The sequence below is a fragment of the Sorex araneus genome, chromosome 7 (assembly GCF_027595985.1).
Source record: "Sorex araneus isolate mSorAra2 chromosome 7, mSorAra2.pri, whole genome shotgun sequence".
Classification (NCBI taxonomy): domain Eukaryota; kingdom Metazoa; phylum Chordata; class Mammalia; order Eulipotyphla; family Soricidae; genus Sorex; species Sorex araneus.
Window position 1 is genome coordinate 34480155 of NC_073308.1, and position 23644 is coordinate 34503798.

Here is a 23644-nt window from a genome sequence, read left to right on the forward strand (position 1 = left end):
GGTGTGAGGGTGTGCGGGCAGGTGTGAGTGTGCGGGCAGGTGTGAGAATGTGTGGGCAGATGTGAGGGTGTGCGGGCAGGTGTGAGACTGTGCGGGCAGGTGTGAGGGTGTGCGGGCAGGTGTGAGGGTGTGCGGGCAGGTGTGAAGGTATGCAGGCAGGTGTGAGGGTGTGCGGGCAGGTGTGAGAATGTGTGGGCAGATGTGAGGGTGTGCGGGCAGGTGTGAGACTGTGCGGGCAGGTGTGAGGGTGTGCGGGCAGGTGTGAGGGTGTGCGGGCAGGTGTGAAGGTATGCAGGCAGGTGTGAGGGTGTGCGGGCAGGTGTGAGTGTGTGTGGGCAGATGTGAGTGTGCGGGCAGGTGTGAGAATGTGTGGGCAGGTGTGAGGGTGTGCAGGCAGGCAGGTGTGAGGGTGTGTGGGCAGGTGTGAAGGTGTGCCGGCAGGTGTGAGGGTGTGTGGGCAAGCACAGAGGGACCTTGTGGGTGCAGACGTCCACTCCCCGGGGCCCCAGTGTCACTGTCCTGTATGTCCCTCCCCGCGCCCCAGCTGCGCCCATGTGGAATGCCAGCTATGCACTCACTCCTGGGACCCGCCCCCTCAGCCTGCCTCCAGTTCCCCCTCTCTTAGGACCCGTCCAGCAGGCCTGTCCCCTTTAGGGCAGCCCCCGTCATTCTCCTAGACCACACCCCCACTGAGGAGCCAGTGGGGTCCCAAAAAGGTTTACTCAGACAAACCCCGAGGACAGAAACGTCTATCTGCTCCTACCCGCAGGCCTCCACTGGACGCCCGGCTCCAGCTGGCCCTGCATATGTGCCCCTGCCCGCCAGGACAGAAGGGGGGTCCCACGGGAGCTGGCCCTGAACGGCGGCCACCCTTCCCTGAAGGCAGCTGGGCCCTGTGGGGAGGCCCCCTCTGACATGGCGCTGCCCCTGCACTCTTGGGTTCACCCACCCCTGAGCCAGTCCTCCGCAGGAAGGAGGAGGAGCTGCTGGAGCCCTCCCAGTGTGAGGGGCTTCCCCACCTGAGCCCCGGACCCCCAGGCCGGGCCCCTCTGGGACCCACGCTCAGTTCTCAGGGCTCTGGAGACACAGGGGGGTTGAGACACACAGTTTAATGGCTGCTTCCTGGTTCCCAGACAATGGGCAGGCTTGCCTCTCTCCATGTGGGGGTCGGGGACACCGCGGGGGGGAGGGTTTGCAAGGGGGAGAGGGGCGGGGAGGGCGGGGCAGTGGGGCTAGGAAGGCAGCCAGGCTGACTAGCTCAGTAACTGCAGACATGGGTGGGGGGGCACTGCTGAAAGTAGGGGTGAGGCGGCAGAGCAAGTGGGTGTGTGGCTGCCACATAACCCGTAAGGGCCACAGGAAGTTGGGATGACCGTCTGGGGGGGGACCTGAGCACCACAGGGGTGGCTGCATCCCGAGGCTGCTGAGACCCCGGCGGGGGGGATGCGCGAAGGTCGGGCGCAGGAGGGCTGAGTGGCCCCAGCCTGTACCCTGAGCTCCCAGTGGCCAGGCTGACAGGCTGACAGTGGTCCCGGGGCCTGGAGCGGGGAGGGCGGCCCGAGGACCCTGCCCCGCCCAGTGTGGACTGGACAGCTGGGAGGCGCGTGTCCCGGAAGCACATTGGTCGGCTGCGCATGGCTTTTCTAGAGAGGGAGAAGAGAAGGGGCCGGGGGAGCTGGGGGGCCAGGGGATGGTGGCCCCGCGCCCCCGCACCCCGGGTGGGCCCGGCTCCGTGCGCCCAGGCGGGCCTGGCTCCATGTGTCTCGGGCGGCCCCGCTCAAGCCGGACACTCTAGCTGAGCATCTTGTGCCGGTCGAAGACCGTCTTGCGCTGCTCCTGCACCTGCAGCTTCCAGCGCTGCTGGGCGCCCTCCACGCGCTCCAGCACCGTGTTGGCCCGCGGGCCCGCCAGCCCGGCTGCCGAGGCCGCGCGCGCGTCCTGCAGGGGAGACAGAGAGGTCTGCCCGGGCCCGCGGCACCTGGGCAGGGAGGCAGCGCCCTCCCACCCGGGCAGCTCACTCCCGGGGGCCGGGTGGGGAGGGCTCAGTGTGGGCGCGGCAACCGCAGGGTGGGGCTGGAAGCAGGGGCGCGGTCAGGTCAGTGACCCCGCCCGGGTGGTGGCAGAGCTCAGTCACAGTCACCGGGAGGACACGAGCCCACGTGTCCCCTGGGCTGGTGACCCCCCTAAAGGGCGGCACATCCACCCAGGTGGTGGTGGGGGACCCCAAGAGTCTGCCCAGGTGGAGGCTCCCAGGACCTGCTCCAGTGGGTGGGCGCTGGCTGCAAGGCTTTCCTCCCCGACGAGGAGATGCAGCGCCCCCCATGGAGCCCGGCAGGACGGACACCCACTACACCCCGCACCGCTGCACCCTCATCCCTGCACCCACTGCAACCCACACCACTGCACATCAGCACAGCTTCACACCCCTGCACACCCTTACACCGCATCCCACACCCCGGCACCCACCGCAACCCATACCCCTGCACACCTGCATCCCCTCACACCCTTGCACCCCCCAACCCGCACACCCTCACCCCACACCCCCACATACCAGCATCCCTGCGTATCTTCACACTCCTGCACTCACACCTGTGCCCCACACCCCTGTACATCCTCATACCTATATGCCACACCCCTACACATCCTCACACTTGCACCCCATACCCCTGCATACCCACACTCCTCTACACTTGCACCCCTGCACATCTTCACATCCCTGCACACCCTTATACCAGCATCCCACACCCCGGCACCCACCGCAACCCATACCCCTGCACACCTGCATCCCCTCACACCCCTGCACACTAGCACCCCTGCACACCCTCACCCCACACCTCTGCATACCAGGATCCCTGCACATCTTCACACCCCTGCACTCACACCTGTGCCCCACACCCCTGTACATCCCTGTACATCCTCACACCCACACGCCACACCCCTACACATCCTCACATTTGCACCCCAAACCCCTGCACACCCACACCCCTCTACATTAGCACCCTTGCACATCTTCACACCCCTGCACACCCTTACACCTGCACCCCACATCCTTTTACATCCTCATACTCGCACCCCACGCCCCTGCACACCCACACTCATATTCTGGACCCCCACACCTCACCCCTGCACTCCCACACCCCTCACTGCTGCCCTGGCTCCGGCCCTGCCGTCCCCTCCCCTTTGCTCTCCATGGGTTTCTGTCCTCAGAAGGGGCCTCCTCCCCTAATTACCACTCTCGCCTCCGAGGCTCCCGAGCCCCTGCATTTCCTGCAGGACCCGAACCTGATCTTTGGGGGGAATTAGAGCCGAGGGCCAGGCCCACACCCCCGTGGGGATTTCCTCCTGAGCTCTCCCTGCCTCTCATCTCCTGCCACACGTCTCTTAAGGGATTAGCACACCTCTCTAAGCCCAGCGCCGCCCAGTAAATGCAACTTTGCTTCTAATGCCCCGAGCTGGCACGGCTTCTGTCGCCACACAGCTGCCAGGCCGGGCGGAGGGGGGCGGCTGGGACGGGGCAGGCACGAGCGGGCCGGCAGTTTCCGAACAGCGGCTGGGCTGGAACTCTGTCACCCAGGCCACAGGGCTCTAAGTCACCTCCCGGGAGCACTGCCCCGGGTGAAGTGGAGGGAGACATGGTCCCCCAAGGGCCTCTCGTCCGAGACCTTGGAAGCTCCTGGAGGAAGGAGACGAGAAGCCGGGGCCCCTCTGTGCAGTGCCGGCAGCGCCAGGCAGGGGGCGCATGGAGCCCGGCTCCAGCGTCCAGGCTTCCTGCCGGCCTGGCCTGCAGGGGCCACTTCCTTCAGGGCCTTCCCCAACGCCGGCCACTTAGAGGCTGAGTGCCCTGCAGGTCACTCTGGTCTTTCCAGATTGTTGGACAGCGTTGGGAGAAAGTATGTTCGCCAGGTGACACAACGGCACAACTCACTCATGCTCCCAGACACACCGTGTCTCACACCCACAACTACTCACACACACCACATCCCCTCACAACACCCACACAACACTCCCACACACACTTTCACACATACACTCACATCCCCTCACACTCACACACTCATGCCCTCACCACACTCAGACATATGCCGCCTCAACACACACACACATACACTCACACCCCTCACAACACTCACATGACACTCCCACACACTTGCACACATACACTCACATCCCCTCACACTCGCGCCTTCACAACACTCTCAGACATATGCCGCCTCAACACACACACATACACTCACACCCCCTCACAACACCCACACAACACTCACACACTTTCACACATACACTCACATCCCCTCACACTCACACACTCATGCCCTCACCACACTCAGACATATGCTGCCTCAACACACACACATACACTCACACCCCCCTCACACTCTCATACACTCACGCACCTCACATATCCCCTCACAACACTCAAACACTGCAACAATACTCTCATACACACTCACACACATACACTCACATCTCCTCACTTACATAACTTTCACCCCCTCCCAACATTCATACACACACCTCACACATTCACACCCCTTCATGTCACTCACACACATACACTCACACCTTACACACCTCCTCACAATGCTCACACACAGACCCCCCCAAACACACAGTACACTCACACCCCTCACCTCACACACACCCATTCACTCCCTATTTCCCTCACACACGTTGCTGAGTATGATGCCCCAGATATTCCCCTGCTCTGCCCACTGCTGACCATGACACTAATTCGACTTCCCAACCTCCCGGCTGTCACCACTTTGACAAAAAGTAGAGGAGATAAAGAGATGGTCTGGCCAGGAGGATGCATGGAATAATAGAATAAAGTCTCAAGTGTGCAAGGACAGTCCTGAGCATGTATAGCCAGTCCTCAGTGTGCACAGTCAGCCCCGAGTGTGCAGAGACCATCCCGAGTGTGCACGGATAGTCCCGAGTATACAGAGTCCCAAGTGTGCAGAGACAGTCCAGAATGTGCACAAACAGTCTCACGTGTACAAGAACAGTCTGAGTGTGCATGAACAGTCCCAAGTGTGCACGGACAGAACCGAGCATGCACAGTCAGTCCCGAGTGTGTATGGATAGTCCCGAGCATGCAGACAGTCCTGAGTGTGCACGGATAGTCCTAAGTGTGCAGAAACAGTCCTGAGTGTTCAGACAGTTCTGAGCGTGCAGAGATAGTCCTGAGTGTGCATGGACAGTTCTGAGTGTGCAGAGATAGTCCTGAGTGTGCATGGACAGTTCTGAGTGTGCAGAGATAGTCCTGAGTGTGCATGGACAGTTCTGAGTGTGCAGAGATAGTCCTGAGTGTTCAGACAGTCCTGAATGTGCAGAGATAGTCCTGAGTGTGCATGGACAGTTCTGAGTGTGCAGAGATAGTCCTGAGTGTGCAGAGACAGTTCTGAGTATGCACAAATAGTTCTGAGTGTGCAGACAGTGCTGAATGTGCAGAGACAGTTCTGAGTATGCACAGATAGTTCTGAGTGTGCATGAACAGTCCTGAGTGTGCACGGACAGTTCTGAGTGTGCACGAACAGTCCTGTGTGTGCAGAGATAGTCCTGAGTCTGTAGAGACAGTCCTGAGCATGCAGAGAAGTTCTGAGTGTGCAGAGACAGTCCTGAGCGTGCAGAGACAGTCCTGAGTGTGCATGGGCAGTCCTGAGCGTGCAGAGACAGTCCTGAGTGTGCATGGGCAGTCCTGAGCGTGCAGAGAAAGCCCTGAGCACGCAGAGACGGTCCTGAATGAGCACGGACAGTCCTGAGTGTGCAGAGACGGTCCAGAGTGTGAAGGGACAGCCCTGAGTGTGCAGAGACGGTCCAGAGTGTGAATGGACAGTCCTGAGTGTGCAGAGACGGTCCTGAGTGTGAAGGGACAGCCCTGAGCGTGCAGACTGGCAGAGCAGGGGCTCTGCTAAGCACAGGGGTGAAAAACATGCTGGAGTCCCTCTGGGCCCAGACATCTGCCCCATCACCTCCCAAACTCTGGCCTCAGCCAGGGCCCCATCCTGGGCACCATCTTCCCTCCCCGTCTGGAAAAGCAGAGCTCCTTGCTAAAAGGATGATGCAGGGGCAAGGGGACAGGACCCCAAGAGCATGGCGATCAGGAAGGTGCCAGCCTGTGGCTGACAGGCGGAGAGAGGAGTAAGGAGGTGCCCGCTGGCTGCCTGTGTGGGGGCCTCACGCATTCTCCATTCTGCTCCTTCGGGCTCAGCTGTGCCTCCACCCCTCCCCCTCCATCCAGTGGCCCCCGCCTAGGTCCTGCCAGAACCAAGCGGCTCTGGCTGAAAAGGACTCACTGTTGCATCCTCCTGGGCCCTGGGGAGCCGCAGGGCGGCTCGGGGCCAGGCTGGGCAGGGGCCCCTTCTCCCTGCGTCTCCCCGCTTGCCTGCTGTGTCTCGGGGAGCCGCGGAGAGCCAAGAGCGGAGCATTAAGGAACAAGCTGTGATTCACCGCATTACCACAGTCTCATTTGTTTTCCCTTCATGTAAAGTCTTAGCAAACAGCGCCTAAGTGGGGCGAGCCGCCGCTGAGAGGCTCCGCGCTCCCATCGCTAATAGTCTGATTAACAGGTATTAAAGACTCCACATCTGTTCCCAGAAGGCCGGAATCGGGCCTCGGCGGAGCCTGCTCGGCGGCTGGGCCGGGGCAGCACCCCCACTTCCGAGCCTCCTCCCTCGGGGGCTCGGGGACGCCAAGTCGGGTGACACGGCCACAGCCACGCAGGCCAGGTGCCGCCTGCCCTCTCAGCCTCAACGTCTGCTCTGAGAACCCCGAACGGGGGAGGCGCTGCTGGTGCCCCTGACCCTGGGGCCCCAGGAGGGTCTCCTGAGAAGCCGCCACTGGGTGCGGGGAGGTCCCAGACGTCCACGTGGCCAAGCCGGGGCAGACACGAGTCCCAGGGGAGCCTCTTCCACACCCAGGACCACCAATGACCAGGAGCTGCCCCACGGCAAAGACCGTCCCCATGGCCGCCCCGTGGAGTGGAGGGAAAAGGGCCGCTGCTCTGATTACTGACCGGGTAGCCTGGCAGGAAGGGCCGTGAGCTCTGCTGCCAGCTGGCCCAGGGTGCCCACCCTCACGGGGTCCCCATCCCCCACCCCAGGGCCAAGCCCTTCCCACGTGGGACATGCTGCAGAGGGGGTTCCTTTGACCAAGGGACTCGGTCTACTGGGGGGGCTCGACCTCGCATGGTCCCCAGCCCGGGCGGCCACCCCCAGTCACAGCAGGGGGCTGGGACCCTCATGCTTCCAGCAGCTCCTCAAGGGGTTGGCACCACCGACACAGAGGCCGAGTCAGGGCCCCTATCCCCAGCAGGGACCCCCAGCCCTGCTTCCGACTGCATGGCACACATCTCACAGGGTTCTAGAATTTTCTACTGAATGGCGCCCCCCCCCCACCCCTAGCCCCTGCTTGGAGGAAAGGGGCCTGAGGTCAGAGCCTCTGAGTCAGCCGCCACCCCTGTCCCTGACACCCACCACGCTGATACGGGGTGGGGCGGGGGATCCCAGGGGCCGCATCTTCTCCTGGGCCCGACCCCCCCACACTGGGACCCCGGGCTGGACCAAGGCCCGCTGGACACCGTCAGGGCTCGGGGCTGTGCGTGAGGGGCAGAGACTCTCAGAGCCCACGGACCCTTCTTTCTCTCTCTTCAAAGAGGCCCAGCCCGTACTTCTAACGCGGCTCTGTTGCCACTTCTGCCCCAGCAAACATGCTCGCTTCCTCCTTTCAAAGGGCGTCTGAGCCGGGGGATTAGGCCTAAAGCCGCTGGAATCCAGGGGCGGCAGCGCCCCGCAATCAGGGCCCACGGGGGCCTGCCAGCCCTTTCAAAGGGAACCGGGGGCTTTCATCTCCCTCCACGGGCCTGGGGCCGCAGGGGGAGGCCGCCCCTTCCTCTTCCAGCCCCCCAGCCTGGGGGCTGGGCCGGAGCCAGGCTTCACCCCTGAGGGTCCCGGGCTCCTTCGGGGGCGGGTGGGTGTGGGGGTTAATGTCCAGAGGGGGCTCGGTCCTCCTCGGACAGGCCTGGAGACTTCCGCCCGGGCCGGAAGAGAAGTCCCTCCGCCCTGGGCAGGCCTGTCCTTCTTGCTCCTTCAGGGAAAAGTGCTCCCAAAGCTCTGTCTCTGCTCAGCCTGACCCGGCGGTGTTGGGCGGCGTCTTCTCCTGGCCCCCACTGGGCACAGAGAAGGGGGAGCAGCAGAGTGTCCCTCAACACCCAGGACCCGGGTTTCTCGAGGGGATGGGTCCTTGGGCACGGGGTGACACAACCCCTACTGCTGGGCGGCCACGCACCCCACCCTGAGTGCTCACAAGCCCCCTCCACCAGGAAGTCCTCCTTTCTCCCAGCCCCTGCCGAGCAGAGCCCCCTAACCCTGCCACCAGCTTTCTGGCTTTGGTTTGCGGGTCACACTCAGTGATGCCTCGGGGTTACTCCCGCCTCTGCACTCAGGAATTACTCTTGGCGGTGCTCAGGGGGCCCTATGGGGTGCTAATAATCGAACCCTTCCTCTACTCTATTGCCTCTGAAGGCCTGGCCGTCCTGGGCCACCTGGTCTGGGCTCCGTCCCGGAGGTAACGAACTCTGCTGATGTCTGAGTGTGCAGGGCAGAAGGGCCAAATGGACGCCAGGAAGGGCCGAGCTAGAAACCCCTGTGGGGGGAAGGGACAGCCACAGAATCCCAGGTGAGGGGACAGAGAAGCTGCACCAGCCCTGGGTGGGGGCAGAGCTTTCCTGGGGTCCCCGACCCAGACGGCACCTCAGGCCGGGGCATCAGAGCCCGAACTTACTTCCTGGCACCTTCTCGGCCCTGGGGCCGAGACCCCAGAGCCCCTCTCTCGGCCAGGCAGGCTCTGCCTCACACAGGGCCCGGGGGGCTGGCACTCTTTACCAGGAGCTGTCCACCCGGGGGTCCAGCGGCTGCTCCCGGGAGCCAGAGCCGACCCCTCCCCTCCCCCGGAGCCTCGCCCCACAAACATGCCGTCAGTGACTCAAGACCCCCGGTGGGGATCCCCAGCTCCCTGTGGAGGGGGGCTGCCCTCCGCTGGAGACGAGGCCGTGTGGAGAGCCAGGCATTCCGGGGCCGGCAGCCCTGTGTAATCAGCGCAGCTCTCAACTCCCCCGGCCAGGCGGCAATTACCACCTTCCCCAGGGCTGAGTGTTCATTAGCCGGGCAGGCGCGCCCCCATCAGAGCTGCTATTACCGCGCATTAATCACCAGGTGGGCCCCAGGTTTCCTCTGCAGGAGGACCACCCAACGGCCAGCACCCCCCTGGGCCCAGCGCCCCCCCAGGGCAACGCCCACCTTGGGGCCCCACCTCTGACCCTCCTGGGGTGGGCGCCCGGGACGTGTGAGGTCTCCTGCCGTATAAGGGGCCCCTGGCCAGGGGTGGGATGCGGCGGCCTCCGGCCCCTTCCACTCAGTCTCGCGTGGAGGCCCAGTCGGGCCCCCTGCCCCCCGCTGCCACACACTCCACGGGGCGGCTCTTCCTTCCCAGGACACGCCCCCCCCATCCCCTCAGCCCCTTCTTTCTCCCAGGACAGACCCAGCTCCCCCACCTCTACCCTTCACTGGGCTGACCTGCGGCTCCCTGTGGCCCCTCGACGGAGACCCCAGGACAGTGGTAACTGGCACCTCCCCAGGCTGGCACACTGCAGAGCCGCCAGCCAGGGGGGGAGCGAGTCCCAGAGTGTCGCCTAGACTAGGCGGGTTGGGGGGCTCCGTGCTACTTCTCACTCCCACAAAGCCCCCTTCCCTGGGCTGCTATCCCACGAGCAGGAGCCCGCAGGGGCGCCTGTGGGGCAGTGGACGCCCCCCACCTTTGCCCGACACCCCAGCTCCACGCCCGAGGCTGTCAGCAGGCGTCACCTTGAGGGAGGGAGCAATGTCCGGCACCGTCCCAGGAACACTCCCAGTCCCTCTCGCTGCCACCACGATGCCCACCCCAAGGCCCTGGCCGTGTGCTGCCTGTCCCCAACGTCTGACCTCCCCTGTGCTCCCCTGTACCCGCGCTGAGGCCCGGGGTGGGGGGCGGGGGTGCCCCCTGCCTTGGTTTCCAGGCACAGGTGTCTGGACCTCGGGGCGGGGACGGGGTGATGCCCAGCCCACGGGGCCCGTCCCCTCTCCGTACCTCGTTCTCCTCCTCATTGTGCAGCTGCTCAGTGTACGCGTCCGGCTTCCGGATCAGGGGGTCCACCAGCATCAGGAAGGCCATGTACAGCAGGAGGGCGCCCACCACCGACAGGTAGATGACGATGATGACCTGTGGCAGGACGGGCCCCCGTGAGCCTGGCCCAGCCCGCACCCTGCTGGCCACACCACTTTGGGGGAGCCTCCCCCAGGGCTGGCTGACCTTCATTCCACCCAGGGACGCTGAGAGAATGGCCACTGGGGCCAGCGGAGAGGACAGGACGCAGGACCGACACTTCAACAGCCCACACTGCATCTGGGACTGGTGTGGGGGAATGATGGGTCTCCCTGGCCATGGGAGTGTCGTGGGGTAGGGAATGATGGGTCGCCCTGGCCATGGGAGTGTCCTGGGGTGGGGGAATGATGGGTCGCCCTGGCCATGGGAGTGTCCTGGGGTGGGGATGGCGGGTCGCCCTGGCCATGGGAGTGTCCTGGGGTGGGGATGGCGGGTCGCCCTGGCCATGGGAGTGTCCTGGGGTGGGGATGGCGGGTCGCCCTGGCCATGGGTGTGTCCTGGGGTGGGGATGGCGGGTCGCCCTGGCCATGGGAGTGTCCTGGGGTGGGGAATGATGGGTCTCCCTGGACATGGGAGTGTCCTGGGGTGAGGATGGCGGGTCGCCCTGGCCATGGGAGTGTCCTGGGGCGGGGGGTGGTGGTGGGGAACACAATGGTCCTAAGGGGGAGGAGGAACTAGCACCCAGGGAGAAGCCTGGAGGCCAAGAGCAAGCAGGGTGCAGGTTGGGGGCTGCGGTTCAGAGACTGCCTGCTCTCCTCTGGTCCTCCAGTGCACACAACAGGTCTCAGGGGTCACTCCAGGTCAGAGGTCACATCCACCCCCCTGGGGTGCCAGGGCAGGGTGACCTCTCACCCGCAGGGGAACCCTGTGAGCGGCTTTGTTTCACTGGGATCTCTGGCGGAGTGGTGGTGGTGGTGGGGTACACCCTAAGTCCACTTTCACAGAGCAGATGAACCCGGGTCCTCCCAGGGGCAGCCCATAGCCCAGGTGCTCATTCGGATCCCGGGCACAAAACGGGGCGAGGCCCCGGGACCCCAGACACAGGCTCCACTCGGGGCGTGTATCTTGCCCTCCCGTCAGGCCTGGCACTGTCAGAGGGCATCCGGCCTGGGGGGGTTGCGGGGGAGCACCTGCCTGGTCAGCAGCCAAGCAGGGCTTATGGGGGGACCTGCTTCCTCCCCGATGGGGCCTCTGAGCACAGTGGACGCAAGCCCAGCTCCCATGCATCCAGGAAGGGAGAGAGGGAAGGAGGCGAGAGCTGGGCGGGGGTCTCCCGATGACCGGAGGGAGACTTGAGGGATGAAGAATCGGACGTGGCAGGTCCCCACAACACGAAGCCCCTCCCTGCCAGCACGGGCGACACCTGGCTCAGAACTGGGGGTGCAGACACCTGGTCCCCTGGAGCCCGCTCAGAGAACAGGCTGGGGGGCGGGCAGAAGATGGAAGCCCCTGAACGCAGAGGGGGCAGTGCTGGAAGGCCTGGGGCGGCAGGAGGAAGGGGGGCGGGACGGGGAGGACTGTGGGAGGAAGGGAACAGGGAGGGGAGAACTCAGTCAGGAACAGCACGTGTTTGAGGCCAGGCCATGGCAGTGCAGTGGCCCCTTGGAATGTTCCAGAGCAAAGCAAATAGCTGAGGTGCAGGGTAGCAGGGATGCTAACGGCATGTGGGCCCAGGGCTGGGGCTGGGACTGTGGGTGGCATGGCCCCGGGGTGGCCGATAGCATGTGTCCGGCTGGGACTGTGGGCATCGGGGCTGGGCTGGGACTGTGGGCACATGCCCGGCTGGGACCATGCGTGTTGGGCCAGGCCGGGACCATGCGTGTCGTGCCCGGCCGGGAGCATGCGTGTCGGGCCCGGCCGGGACCGTGCGTGTCGGGCCGGTTTGGGACCGTGGGTATCGGGGTGGGCTGGGACTGTGGGCACGTGCCCGGCTGGGAGGGACCATGCGTGTCGGGCCGGGCTGGGACCGTGGGTGCGGGGCCCGGGCATCACCTTGATGGTGGTGGTGCTGCGCTCCTCGTAGCGGCACTCGCACAGCAGGCAGTAGGCCTCCACGTCGTGGCCGGGCACGGGCATGGGCTCCACCACGTGCAGGCAGTTGCTGCAAGAGACAGACGCGCGTGGGGCGGAGCGGGGAGAGGGGGAGCTTCCGGGGCAGGAGGGGGGCTCCGAGAGCGAGGCGACATGGCTGGGCGACACAGAAGCCCTGACCCCCCAGCCTCCCCCGCGGCCCCACCCTGCCCCCGCCCAGCCTGCAGTGACATTCCGAGCCCCCAGCTCAGCCCTGTGCAGCCTGGTGCGTGTGGCGGCCCCCAGGGCCCCAGACTGGCTGTGTCCCCACCAGCAGGGTCCACCCGCTGACCGAGGCAGAAGCTGGGGGTGGCGCTGCCCAGTTCTCTGGCCCGTGACTCCGCCCAATGCCAGGGCCTGGGCTGCTCAAACATCCCGTGCTGCCGCCTTCTTCGTTCTTCCCCTGCAGAGGCCCGGCGGGGGCCTCCTCATTTCTGTTCCAGAAGTAGCCAGAACCTTCCACTGCTGCCCACCGCTGCTGGGGCCTCCTGGGGGCTCCCCCCTCTTCACGCTGCTCCAGGCCCACCCAGAGTCTCCAGAGCAGAATGAAGCCGGGGCTGACCCGACCCCTGGCTCCCACTGTCCAGCTTCACCACTGCAGGGCTCAGCCCACCCATCCCACGTGTGTCCACCTCTGACCGCCCTCCCAGCACCCCACCTCCCTCCTGCACCCATCTCTCACTCCTACCCCCAAGTCCCCCCATCATTCAAGGTTCAGCTCACAGCTCCTCAGATGGGGCCTCGACCTGCCCACCACACCTCCGCGGCCCAGGGGGCAAGTCCCCCGGGCAGAGCAGGGCCCAGTGAGTGAGAGACAAGACCTCCTGCCCCCGACTCTGCGGGCACGCCCCCTTGACCTCTGTCACCCAACCAACAGGCCATCACACATATGGTGTGATGCAGGCCGGGGCCGTGCCCGCGGCCGGCTCTGAGCTCAGCCGCCCATCTCACCGGCGGGACGCTTCCGGCTCGTCGGCAGTGCAGAGACTCGGGAGGGAAGGACAGACGCCCACAGAACGCACCTTCTCACCAGCACCCAGAAAACCAAGCAGAGCCCGCCAAGCTCAGGCCCCGGCCTGCACTCTGCAGGGACAGGCGCAGCGGCTGCACCAGGCAGCCGCATCCGGGGCAACGGTGGCAAAACTAGTGAGATGTGAGCACCAGGGACTGAGACACAAACCACGTCCGGGCCAGGGAGCGGGTGCAACACGATGAGCTCGGGCTTTTTTGTTCGGGGCCACGCCTGGCGGTGTTCGGGGCTGACTCCACGCTCAAGGGTCACTCCTGGTGGGTCCCAGGGACCGCGTGGGGTGCTGCATGCAAGGCAAGCCCCCTCTCCATGCACCACCTCTCCGGCCCCAGGACGGGTCCTGCATGCGGGCAGCCCAGCTCCAGCCCCGGCAGCCCAGGCTCTCCGGACAGCACTGAGAGCACCCGCAGCACAGAGACCGAAGCAACCCTTAGGCACCACCAGGTGGTGGCCTCCAAGCCAGAAGCTAAGAAAGGAAAACTAGGGCAGGCGACACAGGACAGAGGGGAGGGCGCTTGCCTTGAACAAGCCCCACCAGGGTTCAGTCTCCAGGACCCCATATGGTCCGCCTGCGCTCCATCAGGAATGATTCCTGAGTGCAGAGCCACAGGTAAGCCCTGAGCACCACCAGGCATGGCCCCAAAACAGAGTGAGGAGAGAGAGAGAGACAGAGACAGAGACAAAGGGGGAGAGAGAGAGAGGAGACAGAGAGAGAGCAAGAGAGAAGAAATGAAACAACAAACCTAGAATGTTTGTTTAAAAAAGCTTTTCAGTCTCACTTCTAAGTGCCTCTACCCCTAACACAGTCTTCCAGGGGTGTGGCTTCCAGGCCCCTCTGCTGGACACCTCCAGTTCCGGCCCCTTTTTGCCCCAGCTGCAACCCTGTGCCAAGCCCACAGACAGCAGGATGCAGGGGATGACAGCTGGTCCCTGTCCAAGGCGCGCCCTTCTCTGGGGTGCCTCCACCAGCTCCCTCTCAGGGACACGGGAGGTCTCTGTGAGGCGCAGGGGCTCCCTGCAAGGCCAGGGTGGGGTATCAGGGTGGGCCTTCCAACGGTGAGGCTCAGGGGACGGGGCTTCTGGGGAGTCTGGAGTGGTAGTACAGTGGGGAGGGCACTTGTCTTGCATGCCGCCAGCCCAGGTTCAATCCCCAGCATCCTGCATGGTCCCCTGAGCACCCCCCAGAGTGATTCCTGAGCACAGAGCCAGGTGCAACCCCTGAGCATCACCAGGTGTGACCCCAAAACAAAGCTGTGCATGGCTCTCCCAAGCTGGCGGGGGCAGGGTCTGCGTCCTGGGGGCTCCCCATCTCTCTGACACAGGATATTGAAGACTCCCTGCCAAGCGAGGCACCAAGGAGTGGGGTGACAGAGAGACAGCAGGGGTGGGGGTAGCCTTACTCCTCTGCGTCTCCTTGCCGCTCGGGACTGGGGTGGGGGATGGACCGGGCCCCCACCGACAAACGGAAGCTGAGCTCCACCAGCGCTGCCGGCCCCGTGTACTCCCAGGCACCCCAGAATCCACTGTGCAGAGGGGCAGTAACGAGGGAGCGGCCGGGGGACCCCTCTCCAGGGCAGAGCTGCCTGGCCCCGTCTCCCCCCGATGTTTCCAGGACAGATGTGGGCTGCAGAGGGTGCCAGCTTATGGAAGGAGCACAGTGCTGTCCTGCTCCGGGCGCCCCTCCTGATGCTTCGACCTGCACGGCCCAGGGGAAGGGTCTTGCCCCAGCAGGGCTGGCAGGAAGCAGTGATAACGGGGCACAAACAAACCCCAAGATATGACCCATGTCCTCCAGTCTGGGCTTGAGGAGCCCAGGTCACAGCCCCAGGCCGGCTGACCCCCGTCCAAGGCCAGGCCAGTGCCACAGGGCCCCAGAATCCTGGACCCTCACCCCGCGCACCAACGGAACAGGCCTGGGGGGAGGGGCCAGTTTGAGGCTAGAGAGCCCGAACTGCCGAGGGCGGGAGATGGCAGCGGGCAGGTGGAGGTCTAGATGGATTCAATTGCTCTCTCTGGGATGATCACGGAGGCCGCGGAGGACACCTCAAGCCCTCCGGCTAGTATATCTGGGACTCGGCACAGGAAACTGGTCAGTCTGGTCACTGACATTGGTCAACTGTGACCCCAACTTTCCAGAAGGTCCCGGGTAGCTCCTCTCTGAAATTGAGGCCTAAGGGCTCTGGGAACCCTTGGGGCAGCAGGCAGAAAGGCCAGGCCCAGTGCTGCGGGCAGGCCCAGGGCTTCCTGGGCTAACCTGCACCTGTCGAGGACCCTGTAGGAGGCCGCAGAAAGGGTCGATGAGACAGATGACAGCATCTACAGCACATCCATGGCTCTCCCATCTACAGCGCGACCAGGGCTCTCCCCCGTCTACAGCGTGTCCACGGCTCTCCCCCGTCTACAGCGCGACCAGGGCTCTCCCCCGTCTACAGCGTGTCCATGGCTCTTCCCCATCTATTGCACATCCACAGGTCTTCTCCATCTACAGCGAGTCCACAACTCTCCCCTATCTACACAGCGCGTCCACAAGTCTCCCCCATCTACGGCATGTCCACAGCTCTCCCGTCTACAGCGCGTCCACAGGTCTACCCTATCTACAGCGGGTCCACAGGTCTCCCCCGTCTATAGCATGTCCACAGGTCTGCCCCATCTACAGCATGTCCACGGCTTTCCGGTCTACAGCGTGTCCACGGCTTTCCCGTCTACAGTGTGTCCACAGGTCTGTCCCATCTACAGCCCGTCCATGGCTCTCCCATCTATAGCTCGTCCACGGCTCTCCCATCTACAACGTGTCCACAGCTCTCCCGTCAACAGCATGTCCACAGGTCTCCCCCGTCTACAGTGTGTCCACAGGTCTGCCCCATCTACAGCGTGTCCACAGGTCTCCCCCGTCTACAGAGTGTCCACAGGTCTCCCCCGTCTACAGCGTGTCCACGGCTCTCCCGTCTACGGCGTGTCCACAGGTCTGCCCCATCTACAGCGTGTCCACAGGTCTCCCCAATCTACAGCGTGCCCACAGGTCTCACCCATCTACAGCGTGCCCACAGGTCTGCCCCATCTACAGCGTGTCCACAGCTCTCCCATCTACAGCGTGTCCACAGGTCTGCCCCATCTACAGCATGTCCACAGCTCTCCCGTCTACAGCGTGTCCACGGCTCTCCCGTCTAGAGCGTGTCCACGGATCTCCTGTCTAAAGCGTGTCCACAGGTCTCCCCCATCTACAGCGCGTCCACGGCTCTCCCGTCTACAGCGTGTCCACAGCTCTCCTGTCTACAGCATGTCCACAGGTCTCCCAGGTCTACAGCGTGTCCATGGCTCTCCCGTCTACAGCGTGTCCACGGCTCTCCCATCTACAGTGTGTCCACAGGTCTGCCCCATCTACAGCCCGTCCATGGCTCTCCCGTCTATAGCGCGTCCACGGCTCTCCCATCTACAACGTGTCCACAGCTCTCCCGTCTACAGTGTGTCCACAGGTCTGCCCCATCTACAGCCCGTCCATGGCTCTCCCGTCTACAGCGTGTCCACAGGTCTGCCTTGTCTACAGCGTGTCCACGGTTCTCCCGTCTACAGCGTGTCCACAGCTCTCCCGTCTACAGCGTGTCCACAGGTCTCCCCCGTCTACTGTGTGTCCACAGGTCTGCCCCATCTACAGCGTGTCCACGGCTCTCCCGTCTACAGCATGTCACAGGTCTGCCCCATCTACAGCGTGTCCACAGGTCTCCCCCGTCTATAGCGTGTCCACAGGTCTGCCCCATCTACTGCACATCCACAGGTCTGCCCCGTCTACAGCGTGTCCACAGGTCTCCCCCGTCTACAGCGTGTCCATAGTTCTCCCGTCTACAGCGTATCCACAGGTCTCCCCTGTCTACAGCGTGTCCATAGTTCTCCCGTCTACAGCGTATCCACAGGTCTCCTCCGTCTACAGCGTGTCCACAGGTCTCCTGTCTACAGCATATCCACAGGTCTCCCCCGTCTACAGCGTGTCTACAGGTCTCCCCCGTCTACAGCGTGTCCATAGTTCTCCCGTCTACAGCGTATCCACAGGTCTCCCCCATCTACAGCGTGTCCACAGGTCTCCCGTCCTCAGCGTATCCACAGGTCTTCCCCGTCTACAGTGTGTCCACGGCTCTCCCGTCTACAGCGTGTCCATGGCTTTCCCGTCTACAGCGTGTCCACGGCTTTCCCGTCTACAGCATGTCCACAGGTCTGCCCCATCTACAGCGTGTCCACGGCTTTCCCGTCTACAGTGTGTCCACAGGTCTGCCCCATCTACAGCGTGTCCACAGCTCTCCCCCATCTATAGCGTGTCCGTAGCTCTCCCCCATCTACAGAGTGACCAGGGCTCTTCCCCCTCTCCCCCATCACCAGGCACTGCACCGACACAGGAGAACAGGCACACCCTGCGTGCTCACTTTTCATCCGTTTGTGTGTGTGTTTGGGCGACAGGGGCAACACAATCTCCTTGTGGTACTCGGGGAACCACATGGGTGGAGGATCACGAGGGCTTAGCAAAGCAAAGCTCACCCCAGGCGCCATCTCCCTGGAACTGCTCTCAGCTTTGACATGGGACCAATGCCACAGTTCACAGAGGGGCCAAGGGACCCACACGGAGGCTCTGTCACACAACACAGCGGGTCATTGCAAAGACGGCAAGACTCGACACCCCCCAGTGCAGCCTGGAGGGGCTTCTTGGACTTCCTCCACTTGCTCCCGTTGAGAAATCTGTTTTTGAGTTTTGGGGCCACACTTGGCCATACTCAGGGGTTGCTCGTACTCTGTGCTCTGGAGAGAAACCTGGCAATGCTCAGAGGGACACAGGGGGTGGCGGGGATTGAACTGGCACACTGCGTGCAAGGCAAGCGTCTTAACCCTCATACTATCTCTCCAGCCCTTCACCCCGGAAATTTTTTGTGCAAAGGGTATTTAGGTATATAAAATAGGCATACAGATCAAACACTTGCTGATGATAAATCTTCCCTCCCCCGCCCCTGGGCATGTGGTCATGACCGTGGTGTTTAAGAAGCCACGCTAGACCAACTGTGTGTGAATCACTGAGGAAGGGTGGACACAGGCTACGAGGAAAGGCTGCAAGGTGCCCCACTCCAGCCCCGTCCACATCACTGAGCCCAAATCTGGCAGCGGGGAATGGACGCGCTAGGAATCTGAATGTTTGCAAAGTCCACCCGATGGTCCGAATGCTCTAGCAGCACTGACCTGCCCCCTCCCCACCCATCTACACTGGCCTTACCACAGACTTCCTGCCTCTGGGCTCAGATTCCTCCAGAAACAGGGATTCCTAGCTCCCCAGATGACCTGGGTTAGATATGCTCTCTCAGTTCACACTGACCGCTATCACGAAGCTTCTGTCCACTGGCCCCAACCCCGCGCCAATAAAATCATCACAGACAATGGAGTCGCTCTCGGTAAGCTCCCCCGTCTCAGCACCAGCCCTAACTGCGGCACTAGGGCTCTGACCCCCTCCCATCTTTTTGTTTTGTTTTGGGGTCACTCTCAGTAGCTTGCCGTGCTCACAGCTGGAACTTCTGTGGGCTTATTCCTGGCTCCGAGCTCAGGGATCATTCCTGGTGGGTTTGCCGGACCCTACGGGATGTTGGGGATGGAACTTGGGTCAACTCCATGCATGGCAAATGTCTCACCCGTTGTATGGTCACTCTGGTTTTACCTCCCATCTTTAAGAAAAGAGAAATGCATACTAGACTACAGAAATCTAATCCGAATTCTCCTCAGATGGGAACATGGCCGGCCCCTCTGCTGATGGAACTGGAACAGGGGGTAGCACGAGGAACAAAGCTGTGCCAAGCACATGGACGACCCCACTGTTTACGGCTGCCACACCCACTTCACCATCTCTGCCAATATATGGAAGCCCGACAAAGCCCGCTCGTCTGGCCAGGAGCCCCTCCACAGGAATCAGAGATCTTATTCCGGTTTCCAGTAGGGTGACTGGAAATGTTCCTATGCAAGGCTCTTCCAGGGAATGAGAGAGCAAGCTTCTTTCTTGTGGGGGGGGTAAGACTCCCAGGAACTCCCTCAATCCTCCCCCTAGGTACAGCTGGTGCAGGCCCACCCAGGCAAGCTCACCAGTCCTTCTGGGACACATTCTGGTTGTAGATGTGGCCACTGATGTTGCGGTACGGGGGACAGATGCATTTGCACCGGATGTCTTCAGAGCTCTGCAAGAGGAAACACACAGCGGCCGGGCAGGCCTGGGCTCAGACTCTGGCCAGGTTCTGGAGGTGACCACAGGAAGGCCCCTGCCTTCCCCACACCCTCAAGACCAACACCAGGATGGGATGAACCTCACTCAAGAGCAGACTGGCAGAGAAGCACAGGTATGTGGGAACCCATGATTGAAGTCTCCAAGCCCACTTGGATGGGGACTGGGCCTCCTCCCCCCAGCTCCCCAGTCTTCCAGTAGCTTGGCAGTCACACCCACAAACTGCCTCTGGAGCCCTGTAATCTCATCAATGGCCAAGACCCAGAGACTATAAACTATAAACTAAAGGTCCCAAAAGAGCACTGCAGAATTTCCTGGAGCATGCGGCCACATTTGCAGTCATGTGACCTCTTACACGCTATCTCACTATCTTATAAAAAATAGCACACATTTCTTTGGTTTTAACATACTTGTTTATTCTCTTATATTCAGGCTTAAATGGCTCCAGAATGAAATACAGCAACCTTCACACATTTCCCTCTTGTTGTGGTGAGAAGGTGCTCGGTGGTGGGATTGGTGTTTGAATGTTATCTGTAATGAACTACTTATCATTGTATCACCATATCACTGTCATCCCGTTGCTCATCAATTTGCTCAAGCGGGCACCAGTAATGTCTCTATTGTGAGACTTGTTGTTACTGTTTTTGGCATATCAAATATGCCACGGGTAGCTTGCCAGGCTCTGCCGTGCAGGAGAGATACTCTTGGTAGCTCGCCGGGCTCTCAGAGAGGGGTGAAGGAATCGAACCCAGGTCGGGGCCGCATGCAAGGCAAACACCCTAGCTGCTAGGCTATTGCTCCAGCCCTTATATGAAAGAGAGGAAAAAAAAAAAAAGATCAACACCATGGGCCAGGGTGATCATACAGCAGGTAGGCTTAGCACACAAACGATCTGGGTTTAATCCCCAGCATCCCATAGGGTTCCCTGGGCAGCATCTCCAGGGGTAATTCCTGGACGCAAAGCAGGAGTATGCCTTGAGCATAGGTGGGTGTGGCCCCAAAGTCAAAATGCATAAAAAGACACCAGCCAGGGTGCAAAAGGAGCCTGCAAAAAGCTGTTGAGGTTTGCAAAGGTAGAGAAGGGGTGTGATTGTGTGTGATTGTGTGTGTGTGTGTGTGTGTGTGTGTGTGCTGTGAAAGGGACAGAGTTCTACACTACACCCTTCTCTATGCCCCTCTGCCATGCAGCCTTGGTGATCTGCCTCTTCCCCTATCCCACCTCCAACTTCCTATGTTAGAGCTGGGGGAAGGAAAGGGGTGAAGAGGAAACCGGGTCATTCCCTGGGGAGACCCGGTCAGGCCCTGGGAAAGCTCCTCCTTTCTGGAACAGGTAAGAACCCGCCCCTGAGCATGCCTGCATGGAACTTGCCAGAGAGTAAGCCAAGTCAGATGCCACCTTTCTCCAAAGCCCCAGTGGTCACAAACCAGCTCCCGGGCACAAGGCCCTAAGGAAAGATGGGGTGTGTCTTGGGAGCCCCTGGCATTCAGGTCACCCTCAAAGACGGAAACGTGCACCTCTCTGGCCCGGAGCAAAGGGAGGCAGGGCAAACTCTGGGAACTCGCCCCCAACACAAGCTCCTCCCAGGCTGAGAATCTCAGGGGCCCGGGAGGCAGGGCCTTCCTCTCACTAGCCTCTCCCCACCCCGCCCCTCCCCGCCTCACGGGAGTTGTGCAGCTGGGGCTTGGCGGGCACACCCCCAAAAGCCTGGCCCACAGGAGAGTGAGGGGCAGTCTGCAGCTGCAGCTGCAGCAGCCGCTGGGGACGCCCGGCAGGGTGTTGGTGCTAGGAGCCTGCGGACGGACACCTCACCTTGTTGGCTTCTGCTGCCGAGACCAGCAAATACCCCACCACGGCCACCAGAGCCACGAGCTTCATGCTTATCAGGCTACGGGGGGCCCAGCCAGACCGGACACCTGCAACAGAGACACGGTGTGAAGGGGGGGCGGCCGGCATGGCCAGCGCGGCCAGCATGCAGGCCCCCGGAGCGGGCGGGGGCTGGGCTCCGGGAACCCGAGAATCCCGGCCACCGAAAGCGGCTTAAGCCCCCCACCCCCACCCCCCCGCCAAGCCCCCGGCTCCCGCCGGCTCTCGGGCACAGGGGGCCTCCGGGACTGCAGTCCCCGCACCAGGCCCAGCTCCGACCCGCGAATCGCGCGCGTCCCACCCCGCCCGGCCGTCCCCACCCCAGCAGCTCGTCCCTGCTGGGGCCTGGCGAAAACTTTGGGCGCCGCGCCTGGGCGCCCCGATCCGACCGTCCGGGCCCGCGCCCACCGCGGACAAGTGTCTCGGGCCGAGCTGGGGCACACCCCACGGACCACCACCCTCCCCCGCGCCCCGTGGGCCCCGCGAACCCCGCACCCCTCCCCCAGCCCCGGTCCGCAAACCTGCGCGCCCCGCCGCCGCCGCCGCCGCCGCCACCGCCGCCGTACGAGGCCCAGCTGGACCCGCCCCCGCCGGGCTACTATTGGCTTCCGGAGCAGCTTCTCAAGACAACCCTGCTGTCGCCTAGGCAACAAGGCCCACCTTCCCGGGGCGGGGAGATTCCCGTGCAAGGGAGAGAAGGGCATTTCTCCAACCCGACCAGAGAAGAAAGGGAGCGTCTGTCTGCCCCGTCTGGGTAAAACTCCTGGTGCAGAGCCGCCTCACTTCGCGCGGTGTTGGAGAAGGCCTGAGCTGGTTCCGTCTTGCAGGTTTTTTTGTTTGTTTTTTTGGGACCACTTCCGACGGCGCTCAGGGCTTACTCCTGGCTCTGCTCTCTGGGGTCCCTCCTGGCGGTGCTGGGGTCCTGCATATGCAAGGCAAATACCCTGCCTGCTGTACTCTTGGTCAGGTCCCTTATCTTGCAGTTTTCAAGTGACAAACTCTGTAATTGATGAACTAGTAAGAGCAGTAGTAGAGATGAAAGCATATTAAAGGCTTTGTCAGCTGGAAAGTTTTTTTCCTTTTGGAGCTACAAATTAGCCAACTTTTTCTAGAAGGGCTAACACCCCTCCTCCTCCTCCTCCTCCTCCTCCTCCTCTTCCTTTTTGAAATCCGTGGTCTGTCTGGGCTGAAGGTGGGCTGCAGAATGCTGATGTGAAGGAAAGAAGAACCACCTGGGCACCAGGCCCCAGTGGACTTCGGTCTTGGCTCTGTCACTAAGCAACGACTTCTCCTCTCTGGCCTCAGTTTCCTTATCTACAAAAGGAGTCAGTTAGGGCCTATGGATAATGCAGCGAGTAAGGTGCTTGCCTTACATGTAGTCGGCCTGGGCTTGATCCCCAGCACTCCATTTCCTACCGGGAGCCAGCCAGGAGTAATCCCTGAGCACAGAACCAGGTGTAAACCGCGAGGATCACCAAGAGTTGCCCTCCCCACCCCCCCAAAAGAGGTGAGCTCGAAACTGCAGTTCCTCACACTGTGGATCCCGGGGAGGTGGGTAATTGCAGGGGTCCAGACTGCTGGGACCCCAATCTGTGGTTGCGTGCAGCTGCTCTCCAGTACTGAGCACTGCCTGCCCTGTGTTTAGCTCACCTGGCTTTCCCCTCCGCATCCCTTGCCCATTGGCACACCACCCCAGGCTTGGTGGACGCTTGGGAAATGTCTGTAAATCGAATCAGGGAAATAGCTAGACCCAGTGGGCCGCACGGGTGTTGGAGGCACAGCTGGGGGGGCCACTGGAGCTGGAATGGCCACGTTCCTCCCTTCCCAGCAGTGAGGACGTGGGCAGGTGGGTCGCATGTCCTCGTGGCGGCCTTGGTTTCTGCATCCATATAGTGGGGAGAGACCGGCCTGGCTCTCAGGGATGCGGTAGGGGTCGGCGAGGCTCTGTGCTCAGACCTGGGACAGTCAGTGGCTGCCACAGAGAAGAGGGGTCTGTCCCGACGTTAGCCCATGATGGAGGGCAGGCGAGCAGGAGCGTGGTGATGCGTGCCACTAGGGGGCAGGAGGGACACTTGCCTCCTTCCCCACAGGGAGGTGTAGTCCTCCCAGGACAAATCCTGGGTGCTGAGACTTGCTCCCCTTCACTGCCAATGCTAAAGGATGCCAGTACTGTGCGAATCCAGCGCCCTCGTCCTGGAAAGGGAGGGGCGCCTCCAGCCTCTTCGGGGCACCTCATCCCATGCCC

At 62.3% G+C, this 23644-nt stretch overlaps 2 protein-coding genes across 3 annotated transcripts in view; one reads left to right on the forward strand and one right to left on the reverse strand.

Annotated features, from left to right (window-relative positions):
- Positions 1-1094: 1094 nt before the first annotated feature.
- On the reverse strand, positions 1095-21987 carry TMEM9 (transmembrane protein 9). Of its 2 annotated transcripts, none has more exons than XM_004610017.2 (6): positions 21921-21987; positions 21346-21449; positions 19400-19491; positions 12190-12298; positions 10123-10254; positions 1095-1938 (listed from the first exon to the last, which is right to left on the reverse strand). In XM_004610017.2, the coding sequence occupies exons 2-6, from the start codon at positions 21409-21411 to the stop codon at positions 1792-1794; spliced, it is 546 nt and encodes a 181-aa protein (XP_004610074.1). In that variant the 5' UTR covers positions 21412-21449; positions 21921-21987; the 3' UTR covers positions 1095-1791. The 2 variants fall into 2 exon arrangements, with proteins under 2 accessions (XP_004610074.1, XP_055000529.1); XM_055144554.1 differs by lacking the exon at positions 21921-21987 and adding an exon at positions 21720-21847.
- Positions 21488-23644, forward strand: part of IGFN1 (immunoglobulin like and fibronectin type III domain containing 1) — a 54664-nt gene continuing 52507 nt past the window's right edge. The window contains exons 1-2 of the mRNA XM_055144215.1: positions 21488-21511; positions 21906-22053. Of these exons, the coding sequence (XP_055000190.1) occupies positions 21488-21511; positions 21906-22053 (172 nt within the window). The remainder of the gene's footprint in view (positions 21512-21905; positions 22054-23644) is intronic.